The sequence below is a fragment of the Temnothorax curvispinosus genome, unplaced genomic scaffold (genome assembly GCF_003070985.1).
Source record: "Temnothorax curvispinosus isolate PA1 unplaced genomic scaffold, ASM307098v1 QBEX01015018.1, whole genome shotgun sequence".
Classification (NCBI taxonomy): Eukaryota; Metazoa; Arthropoda; class Insecta; order Hymenoptera; family Formicidae; genus Temnothorax; species Temnothorax curvispinosus.
Genome location: NW_020224798.1, coordinates 477,763 through 489,931, shown reverse-complemented (window position 1 = coordinate 489,931; position 12,169 = coordinate 477,763). Strand labels below are relative to the sequence as shown.

The 12,169-nt window shown below is 41.1% G+C and overlaps 1 protein-coding gene across 2 annotated transcripts in view; it reads right to left on the bottom strand.

Annotated features, from left to right (window-relative positions):
• LOC112465226 overlaps positions 1-11,522 on the bottom strand; it is a 102,769-nt gene extending 91,247 nt beyond the window's left edge. For both annotated transcript variants that reach the window (XM_025032694.1, XM_025032695.1), the window contains exon 1: positions 7,521-11,522. In XM_025032694.1, the coding sequence (XP_024888462.1) occupies positions 7,521-9,876 (2,356 nt within the window). In that variant the 5' untranslated portion in view covers positions 9,877-11,522. The remainder of the gene's footprint in view (positions 1-7,520) is intronic.
• Between the last annotated feature and the right edge of the window lie 647 nt (positions 11,523-12,169).

Here is a 12,169-nt window from a genome sequence, read left to right as displayed (position 1 = left end):
GGAATTGTATTTGCATATTCGTGCCGACGACTAAGAAAGATTGTCACGAAATTCCAGAGTTTTTATTCAAGCGTTTCATTTTCACCTTTTGGTTCATTATGCAGTGATTTTATATAAAAATTTCGTTTCATAAAACAACGTAAGTTTGTACTTTTGCAATCATTTAGGCGTTGTTCTTCTGCGAAAGCTTCTTCATAGATATTGCGCTACTTTCCTGTTGCTATTACTGGCCACTCTTCCGAGTATCTGATATTTCCACGAAACGTTGCCGCTTACGCAGGCCGCGAGAATACAAAATCCAGGGCACTTTAATTATACTTACAACAGCATAAATTATAAGTTGAAAAAACATCCGATTTTTTTTTCTCGCAATACAATTTGATACATCGCGTGGCAAACGTTCAATTTCAGACTGACGAGCGCGAACCGCGTTATTTTTTATCACTAAATAATTACTGTACGTTTGAGCGTGATCGAAAGCGTAAATAAAACGTTGTCCACGATGCACATGCACCGGCCACGATTTCTGTTATTCGAGAGCGGCATTCATCGTCGAGTTGCACCGATGCAATTCATTACAGCGATGTATGTGCAGCCGTCGCTGACGAATAAATCCGCGAAGGAAAAGTACATGTTAGAGCATAATTCTTTCCCGGCATTTTTAAACGGGGCTACCGCCAACAATACCGCGTGTGACGGCAGCAAGAAAATGAATCGATAACTCGCATCGTCATGCTCGCGACGTCCTCGATTTCAAAGTTGAACTTGTCTTGTATGTATGTACGTATTGAAATGCATTGCGATTCATGCAAGCGTGATCCGCATTTCGACTTCGAGTATACAAAAAAGACATTAATAAGTAGCTTATCCGAGGTTTTGCTCTTTTAATCTTTCTTTTTTGGAGAAATCTTTTCAGAAGTCTTGATTTATTCCGTGCAAAAGGAAAGGGATAACTGAAAGAAAACTTCTTAATGTTAGTCTCTTACATTTTCGTGAGTTTGCCAAGTTTCCGTTTTGATTTATTTACATAGTACAACAATATATTTTCACTAAAATCAAATACTGAATTTTACTTAGTAATAATTTGTAATTTAATATATTACTCGCAGCGGAGTTAAGAAAATAATTTGTGATGAATGGATGTCCTGTGAATCCGTGCTAAAGGATAAAGACGATAAATTATCTTAAAGCATATATATTGCATTTTTTTCTGAATTATGCTGATTGACTTAAAGGAGGATTTATGTGCAGAGATTTTGGAATGGTACTTATTTAGTAACGGGGAATCTATACAGGATTCATGCGATATTCAACGATAATTACGAGTGTGGTGGTGCGGAAAGTAAAGCGATCGTTTGCGTTAATTGTCACGTGTGAATGCTCACAGTGTAATGGGACCACTCATTCGATATGGTTTACGGTGCGATCTATACATTTGATAGTTTAGCGAGCGGATACGCGAATGTTTTCCGCGTTATTCTTCTCGTCGTTATTTTCTCCCATACCGTAGACTTTATTATTTGAACAACAGATATCTGTTTTTCAAATGCCACTTTTTTTCGAATGCAGTTTAACATCCCACGAGTACGATCGTAATTGCCCAGAAACATTTGTTCTCAATCTGTCTTATTTTGCCGCAGAGAATAGTCCATTCGGGTCGAGCACGCATTAAATTTCGGCACGAGAAACCAATATCGTGTAACAGCTCCACGTGGGGCATTTCAATTTTTCACAGTGCATCCATACAACCCACTATAACCATATCGATGTCCAACCAAAAAAAAAAAGAGAAATTTCGTGGCTTTTACATGGTTGACGATATTTTTCCTTTAATTTCCTATGGAAATCGAGTAATCTCCTAAAGAAATGCTTTTTCAACAAGATTAATAATAGAAAAAAAACCTTTATTTTTTTCTGACTTATTATTTTATTTATTGAACTTCTACATTTTCTGAAATCTTTGTAAACGATCTTTATAAATGGTCTTATAAAATATAATTTCAGAAAATATAAAAGTTTGAATCATTCTTTAATAGTATCAGATAAAGAGGGAGGCTAGAAAGTTAAGAAAATTGCAAGCAATAAAAATATAAATTTATAAATTGGGGGAAAAGACTTCTGAAAATATCTGGTTTGTTTATTTATAATACATTTCGAGGTGGGAAAGTTTTGTTGTATGTTATACACTTGGCATAATGAAATAATATTTACGTTCTAGCGGTATTGCAAGTAACGGAAAGAAGGAGGCAACAGTTCGGCGAAACAGTGTTTGTATTTTGGTTTATACAAAGTTATACTTTCTGGAAAGTGCACAGGCAGGAGCACACCATCTTTTATGTATCTTTCGTTAAAAACGTAATGCAAAGCACCGAGTGAGGAAGTTCGGCGGTAATGTAATAATGTAATTTCATGATTCTTAATGGAACTTTCGCATCAGGCGTAATTGAACTTCGATACAACCGGGCTTTAGACAACTTCCCGCCGATGGATCTCACTGAAACTTTGTCGCCTCCATTATTAAAGGGTCGGCTACAATCGAGGACTGAGAAACTCGTTACGTTGTTCTCATCACATGAACAATCTCCTCGGTGCAATGCTTCGTCACGCAGAAATTCCAAAACGAATTTCTACCCCGAAGATGACGATGAAGATAATACGAAATTCGCAATAACGCAGAAAGGGACAATTGCATTATTTTGTAACGCAAATTCTAGATAGAATGTTTACTTTCAAATTGAAGAATTTTTGTTGTTGTATTATATGATGTTATATGTTGCGCTTGTCAATTTAGCAAGCATTAATCCGGCAAACACCGTAATGTTTCACTGCTGCACTTCTATATGTAACAAACACCGCGTTACGCAGTGATGCACAAGAATACTTCAGTAGCTTAATTGATCAAAGGGCGTCAACTAACTGTGGAGATGCTCGTCAAACTCTGCTTATCCCGTGGGAAGCTCTTTGACGTAATCGCGCCGTAAACATACGAAATAAAGTGGCTAATTTTTTCTGATTTTATTTTCACTCGCATTAGCTATATATACAGTTATATCGCGGAGATCGACGATATATGATGGAGACGTTTACAATTAGTCTCCAATTTGGCCGTGTTCCCAGGCATCATGTGTAAAATTTTTTTGTTATATATTAGGTGTTAAATAGTTATATATCAAAACGTAAAGAGAACATGATTTATCACGCACGCTACTGCCGGCCAATTGTCTATTTGCCATCGTCAAACGTGACATTTCGTATCTAGCAACAAGTTCGTTCGAGCACTTGCTTCACCGCACGTAACTTCAAATCGTTTTGAACCAAGGCCAACGACGCACCGAATATACCTTTTGTCGCCTCGCATGAAACAACGTCGTATTTTCGTGCTCGAGTTAAATGGAATTTTACAAGTTCAATCGACCGGTAACAAGAAAATAAAGCTATCGACGGACGTGACGAAAATGTTAAAGTTGTATAATGTATTTTGTTGGAATTATTTCATTCCGGTGAATTATTTGACTTGTGATGACATTTATTGGGCATTTATATATGCGTTTATTCTACATTCTTACGTTCTTCACAAAGGTTTTATGCAGTTTCAAATAGTTTTTTTGTATGAAAGTAACTTTGTCATGTATACATTATATATTCGAGTCTTTTATTCTAGTCGACAATACTTAAATAGGGTAAACTCGGTTAAGATGGCCATAGAGGGAAGATGGCCAACACATGTTCATTTGATGTTTCATGACGAGCTAGATTGAAAGAACATAGGTTGGCTATCTTTCCTCTATGGCCATCTTACCCGAGTTTACCCTACTACTTTAAAGACAATATATGCAAATTGTATTATTTTACTTCGTAAATTTTTTGTTTATTTGCCAAAAAGTATAATAGATATATATTATTATTTATTTATAATATATTTGGTATAATAGTAGCAAATGCGGTTGAACTGCAAATATCAAGTATATTCTGAATCGTCTTTGCCTAGAATAATGAAATGCAAACGAATGATCCTCGATGCGAAATGACAATGGTCGCAGACTGTGAAAATGTAATCTGGCGGATGTGAAAATTCAGGCTGATGATAAAGATGAATAGAAATACGAGGCAAAAGTAAAAAGATTTGCAGCAACGTGGCAACTGCGATTGCATTTTTTGCGACAGGGCGGCACTAATCCCTTTTGGCTGAAAGCCCATCACAAGAACCGAGTGCAGACCGGTACCTTTCAGTATACGCGCAAATCTGCATGCCATCCTGCCGAAAATTATACGGCCCGCTCATTTTCTTTCTTTTTCATTCTTTCTCTCTCTCTCTCTCTCTCTCTCTCTCTCTCTCTCTCGCAATTAACTCCTCGCGGACTCTGACCACTATTATTCTCAATTCGCATACAAAGGGTTCAAATCGCGACTTGCCGATAACGTTGGTCGTTGGTCGTTTTCATTTTGCGCGAGTCATTGATGTGGGTATAATTTCCGATGTTCACGAACTCTCGAGAGCCATTAAGAGTGCAAGCTTAAATTCCCGCATAATAAGGGTAATTTTCGATATATGATTATCGGGGCAGCTATACCGATATAGAAATGTGCTGCGGGCGATTTGTTGACCAAAAATTATTATAGTAATACTTGAGTAATATTGTGGTATTATTATAGTACTTAATTATAACTATATTATTACTATGCAGTGTTAAATTATTAATGCTAATCATGATTATTTTAAATTGACGAAAGAACTTTAGCCACTAATGTTGATCAATAAGATTAGTATCTATATATTTTAGATGGCGGTAAAATATATATTTTAGTACATCCTAGTGCAAAAAATCTTCAGACTCATAAATTATTAGTACAGTTGCGATCGTATTATCGCGTGCGCGCACGATCAGAAACACCGCGTTCGATCTTCGGCGTCTCGGATCTCCGCGAGCATTTTCAGAAACGGGCGTACGTGACTTCCGGAGTGGCGCGTTTGTTCCACCGCCTGTAAATTTCTCGTTCAGGAATTCTCACTTTTTGCAGCGCTTCTTGCGAGGATTACGTACGGGAGAAGCGCCGCGCGCGTACCAACTTCCGTTCTGTGTGCGGACCTGTGTGTGTGTCCTATGACGTCATACGGCCGGAAGGAAGAACGGGAATTCTATCTTGAATTAGCGATCACCGGACGTTCCGCATTTTTTTTTATTTATGTATGCAAATGCTCGGAGATTGCTGCGATTATTTAATCAACACACGTTGGAATTTCTATCCGTAACAATTTTCCTGAGAGAGAAAGAGAGAGAGAGAGAGAGAGGAAAGGGTTATTTAATTAGTCAGGCAATTTATATCAACTGCATTCCAGAAAATTATTGGAATTAACATATCGGATTTGTTGAACTATCCAGAAGTATAAACGTACAAAATTATCATGAATTTATATTATACGATATTCTCTCTCGTTCTCTTTAAATGTGTTAATTAGCAAATCAAATTTTATGCGTAATTATGCCATGCTATGTCAGAATTTCTGATTTTAATAATATATTTTTATATATATAATAAAATGAGATTAATGAAAGATATTGGGAAACGCGAATTTGTAATTTTTATACAATTTTATTGGAAGAATACTCTCTTTTTATCTTGTGAGATTTTCGATGTTATCACGGTTGCGTAATTGATGCGCTGAGGATTATCAAACGGCCGAAGTGGGCGGAGATTCGCGATGAAGGAATAAGTGTGTGAGAACTTCGCGTAACAATCTTCCAATAAAAGATAATAAATTGCATCTTTTGTAGGCGAGCGCAAATTGAAATATTTATCTCGTGGGAAAACGCGGCTGGCGAGGCGCGTTTGCGCCGTATTTAGATTGAAATTCAAAGCGGCCTGTAGGTCAAAAGATCACACCCACGTCTTATTTTTTCGTTGTAATAACAGGGTAACCTGCGCGAAAGAGGTGAACGGGTCAGAGCGGGTGAGGGATTTCTTCGTGATTTTCACAAACCCTAAGGCAAGGGAAGGGCTCGCCAAGCCTTTAAGCCGAAAGTCTCGAAGTTTACGTAAGGCTTCTGAGAATTGACAATGCTCGAGAGGAGTTTCCGGGGACTCTCAGAAGTCTGCCCAGTATTTTTCTATCGAGGTTGGATTTCGATTCGACGGGAACGTCGGGAACGGATAGATCGTGCTTTATAATTCATAAAAGTTAAAGGTTAACGGTTGGTGAATCTCGTCGGACGTATAATAGAACTTTTTTTTTAGTCGAGTGACGTTATTGAGACACGTTTTGTTTTGAAGATATTACCAGTGTTTTTCGCTAAAGTTCAGCCGAACATTTTCCACGGTAACAGATCTGTGTGAATTTATGAATAATATAATTATAATGTAAAGAATTTTGTTCTTTTAACATTTTTCGCGATTTTATTCTATATAGGGTCACTATCTTGATATCCAGATAAATTTAATTATCCTACGAGCCTATGCGAGAAGTGGAGATCTCTTCAAAGTTTGAAGGGTCGACAGAACGGATATTGGAAGACCAGAGGCGAACGGTTGGAAATCGTAAGAAAATGCATTGAAAGCGAAAACGGAGTTTTCCATCGCGCAGAATCATGAAAAGGGGGGAAATTAAACTGTCACAAGTTTGAGAAACGTCTAGACGTTCTGTCGAATCAAATAGGAACAAAAGAAAAATATTAATTTTTAATTATTATGAAATGTATGTGTTCGCGCTCAAGGTGTTTATTTCACATACATTATTATTCATCATACGAAGTAATATCATCCACATTTTTTATTTCTTTGCATGAAGAATAAGTATTATACCAAAAGTTGCTGTTGAACGATGTGACAACGTGCAATTTAGCCTGATAAGATTCGAAAAGTTTGATGCTTGGGGGGATATTAAATATTTTTTAAACAACGAAATATACGAGAGGCGTGTTGTATAAATGCGAGTAGATACAATAAAGGCGGAAATACTTTCATGGCGAAACTTTTCACATCAGCAAAAAGCACTAGAGCGATATCGGACCTACCACTCTGTGGAGAGATGGTTATGTATATTGTAGACAACGTAAATTAAAGTTCTCATCGCTGGTAATTACTGTTTTGTCCGAGTTTCAGTATTTTCCAAGTTGCATTGCATTTATCTGAGGCTTTTCTTTGCGAGCTGTATAATTCTCCACTTTTTTAAATTTATATTTTTAAATAGAAACATGATATTACGAGATTCTTTTCATTTGGATATCTATATATTATCGCAACTTAAGAAATTATATAAGAATAAAAATTAGATTGAAACATATAGTAAAAACCAATTAGTGTATATAATATAATTATTGAAAATTATTAGTATGGATTATGCAATAATCGATGTATATAATTTATTACATTTACATTGATATGATTATTCAAATGGACTCGCTACTTGTCGATCAATACAATCAGGCAGTAATCAATAACTATAGAATTGCGACAATCGATATAAATTATTTTGCGATTATTGCCTATAATTATACATCAGAATTTCATATAAGATATCTTACCTTGTGGGCTTTTGTCTTTCCTCCTGCGGCGATGCCTCTTTTTTTGCATTTCCTCGATATAATTCGAGGATGAAGAGTCATCGTGGCCCGGAAGCTCGTGATTTTCATTCGCCGATTTTTTCATCTCTTCTTGCCTCCTTTTCAGCAGTTCGTAAACTCTCTTGAAGTAATCCTTAGTGATGTCCTCGTTCGATTTGTTCGCTAGCGAAATCTTGCCGTTCAGATAGCCGAGATCGCTATCGGAACCGTCGACACCGTTTATCTTCGAGTCGTTCGCGCGTTCCTCTAGATCCTCGCTTCCGTCGACGATTTTGAAAGTATCGCTCTTCTTTACATTCGAGCGCGTGTATAACTGCCGATAGTCCTTGAAGGCCCTCTTCGAGGGGATCGAGTTGTACCCGAAATCCGGGGAATTGATATTTAACGTGGACGCACTGCCAATGTCGTTGCCGCGATTTTTCACTTGAATTTTGGCGATGATCGGCGATTGGCGCTCGTCCGCGTTCTTCTGCCCGACGAGCAAGTAATTTTCCTGCAAGCTGGTGCCAGGTCTGCTGCCGTTCATCGACGAAGTCTGGTCTTCGGGAACTTTCGCGACGGTTTCTTTTCTCGGCAATCGCTCTCCGTTCTCCTGACGAGTTTTCTCGTTCTGATCGTAAAGCGGGTCCACGCAGTTTTTCAAGTTTTGACAGACCTTGCAGTTGCGCGAGAAGCAGGGATCGCGTTGCAGGTCCTTCCATCTCGGTTTACTCATGAAGTCCTCTTCGGGCACTTCTCTTTCCGATTCCCGACGAAGTCTTTCAGTTCGTTTTCGCTCTTTGTATTCCCGCCAGGACTTCTCCACATTCTCCGGGCTCTTTATATGTCTCGGGGGATTTGCGAGGTCTTTGGCGCTGTCCGCGTTGACCGCCGCCATCGCCATTTGTCCGAGCAAAACGTCGCTCTTGGTTTTTCGGTAGACCTTCCTTCTATCCAGACTCGACGATTCTCTCCTTGGCTGCGATTTCGATCGATTATCCGATTCTGAAGCTTGGACTAACGCCTCGCTTCTCGATCGTCGATAGTTACGTGACTGTCTTTGAAGTTGAGAGTCCTCCAAAGATCCTCTGCAGTTCATTGATCTCTCCTTCTCCGATTGTCTGTTGGACTTGAGTTTCTCTCTCTCGATTACCTCGGGATTGAATCGCAAAATACTCGTCTCGCTGCGCACCTTTCGCGTTCTGTAGTTCTTCTGATTTTCCTCGTGACTGTAGTCCGAGTATCTTTTCCTGATCCCGGCCTTTTCGAGAGTCTCCGGAACATTGGCGCGGCCGCCCAATCTCGAACATGCCTGTTCCATATTCATTCGCCTCTGTATCTTTTCGCGTAGAAACGCTCTGATTCTCGCCAGCTCCTCCTCATCCATGTCATCCTTTATCTTGCGAACGACTCTATCCCCTTCGTTCGACTTGGAACTCTCCTTCGCCGAGTTCTCCGTCGGGATTAAGGCGCTTCGGGTTCGCAGATACGACCTTACTTTTTTGTTTTCTCCATTCGAATTTTTTTCTTCAGAATTGATCGTATTGTTCCTCTTTAAATTACGATCTTTGGCACACTTCTCATTCGGTCTAATAGTGTCCTTCGTTTCGTTTCCACTGCATTCTTCCTCGTGAACTAAACTCAGCAGACTCTCGCTCTGACTTCTCAAGTACGCCTTAACCTTTCTGCATCTGTCTTTGGCGACCTCATCCGGAGTTCTCCCGATTGTGCTACGTGTACGTAGATCGTTCATGATTTGCTGTCGGAGATAATCCCCGGCGGAGTATCTCTTGTATCCATTCGCTGTTTCTTCGATGTTTCGTTCGAGCTTCGCCTTCATCGTCGGATCTTCCACGGTGGACGAGTGTCTCTTCTTGCCCCGTCCCTCTTTGATATTAACGTCGCTTCGAGATTTTCGCGGAGCAAAGTTGCATGTACCGAATTTGTTACTGAAGCCGTCGATATTGCGATTACTCGGAAGCGTCACGACGAACGAGGCGGTGGACGATGTCGACGGTGAGGACGTTTGCTCCTTGCTCTTCGAGCTGGCCCTGGACTCGTCGGCGGAGAATTGTTCGTGAGTCCTCAGGCCCTCTTTGAAGGATCCTCTCGCCCGCTGCGCCGTTCGGCCGGTGGTCTCCACTAGCAACCGGCCGTCCTTGTCCAACAGCTGGATGACGGGCAGCGCGTCGGCGGACGTCGTCAGTTCCCACTCCCAGTGCAGCGGTTTCTGTAGCTTTAACCGGATGATCGGCTCCGCCGGCTCGCCAAGATCCGTGGAATCTGGACCGACCGGACTGGAAGTCGTCGCGCTGACGATCGGATGGGCGTTCTTCATGGTCTCGGTTCTTCTCTCTGGTTCGCTCGTTTAATCGAGCGTTCGCGCTCGAATAATCTGCCGGAAAAACCGCTCGCTCGCTCGCTCGCTGATCGTCCCGATTAATTTCTCGTTCCGAACGAGTTCGTCGTCTCTGGACTTCTTAACGGGTTCTGCCCTGCCTCGATGAATTTCATGGGGCCCGAGAAAGATCGCCTATCGCTGATCGTTGTCTCGTTTCGTTGAAACGCGCGTTTGTTCACGTCGTCATTCGCCCGATGGATTTTTATTTTCGAAATGAAACGATTTAGAAAATAATAATAATTTTATTGAAGTGTATAAATGACATGAAATATCATGTCATTATATATATATCGTATAATTATTCTACACTTTGAGGAGCAATCTCGTGTTTATCACAATTAAGAAATGATAAATAAAATTCCGTAGCGCGCCACTCTATGATCGCGAAAAGGATATTGCACGTACACTTCACACGATCGTTATTCGCGTCCAGATAACTCTCGATTCCTGTGCCGTGTGATTCAGAATCGCTGTCGTTCGGCCGTCGCTCGCTTAGCGATAAGTTCCGAGTTAAAACTGCAGTCCCGTTTTCTGCGCGACCGCGAATAGCAGCCGCGCACAATATAGTATGGTCTCGCGCCGTGGCATTCGAGTTGCCGCACTCGCTGCGCGATCACATGATCGACGACGATCCCGAGACGGCGGGTTGCCGGTTCGTTCGCTTTCGCGGACGCGTAGTCCAAGTTCGCACGCGTTACATGGCGTTATGTAACGCGACCTCGCGGACTTGGCAGCCTGTCAAATTCGCGGCGGCGGAGACCTGAGACTCGAGTCAACTTTCTTTCTTCGCAGTTGTCGCGGTGACGGTGGAAGAGGAAGGAGAAAGAGGAAGAAAGAGAAAGACAGAAAGAGAGAGAAATACATACACACAGTTTCGCGTCACGTCTCACATTGCGAGCCGATTCGCGGAAGATGCATCTTCCAGCGTGCCGCTCGTAATTTGCAAAAGGCGATGGGCTGCACTCGTGAAACGATACCACACGTGCGGGCACACGACGGTGTGTTTATATGCATTTGTATTGCAGCGGGCGACGTTAAATATGTCTTGGCAACGTATGCACATAAGTGAGATGCGTAATTCTCGATTAAATTTTATCGAAATTTTCTTGTTGATAATACCGGCAATTTTTTAACTTTTTTTCCTCGGTAATAAAACGCGCGAAATGTCACACGCACTGATGTGATGTATTTTGAATTGATCAAATGTCAGTTAACCGACAGCACGTCGCGAATCGCTGTGTAAATCGCAGATCCAATTTTCCAATGTTTCAATACTAGAAACACATGTATGCACTTTCGAGAAACATTCGAGGATAAAGGATTCGAGAGCGAAAAATACTTTTAAACGAGCGCGAGTTTAATTGCGCGCGAGTACCTTTTTGTAGCTCACTCGTCGGGTTCGTTTGTTCGTCTGGAAACGCGCGATCGATTACAGACTCCACGGTCGTCGCTTCTGCCCGTGTTCGGCGATGGGCGTTTTTGATCGGTCGATCGGTACATCGATTAATCGTCGCGTGGACTTGAACGGCGGGCAGCCGTGGACCTCACTGAGGGATCGACAGTGTAAGAAGCGAATCCGGGACTGTGCGGCGCGGCACTACTGTAAACGCGCCCGGTGGCGTCATACCGTTCCGAAAATAAATCCCGCGGGATCCATCGGGTAGGGTGCAGGAATTCCGGCACGTGGGACGTGTCACGAATATCAGCGGAGAGACTCGCCTGTGTTCTCGTCGCTTGCGCACAGGTGCTTGCACGAGCGTGTTTAGCGTGCGTGGGCGAAACAGACGAACCGAATCGTGTTCGGTTCGTTTCGTTTCGCTTCGGAACCGGTGAACGCATAGATCTAATTCAGCATACAAAGGGAATTAAGGCTTTATCAAGAAGAAAATACAATGAGAACTGTGACTTTGCGAAGGATCTCTAAAACGGCATTATTTAATAGGGTTGTAAAGCTTTCTCGCGTGGCGTGCGTGGATTGCATTGTAAGCTCTTGAAGATAATTTTATAAATTTAATGTCTCACATGTATTTTATTATTCTACGAAGATGAAGTGTCTTCGTGTTATTAAGCAATATTGAGGATCGTAAAAAAAATTTATTTTTACTAATCGAAAGTAAGTTAAATAATTTCTGAGCTTGAGTTTGTAAATCAGTAAGTTAACGTTGAAAACATGCGTTATTTGAAAGTAGTAGGTGTAAGTTTAATTTTAAATTCACAAGTTCAGAAACTA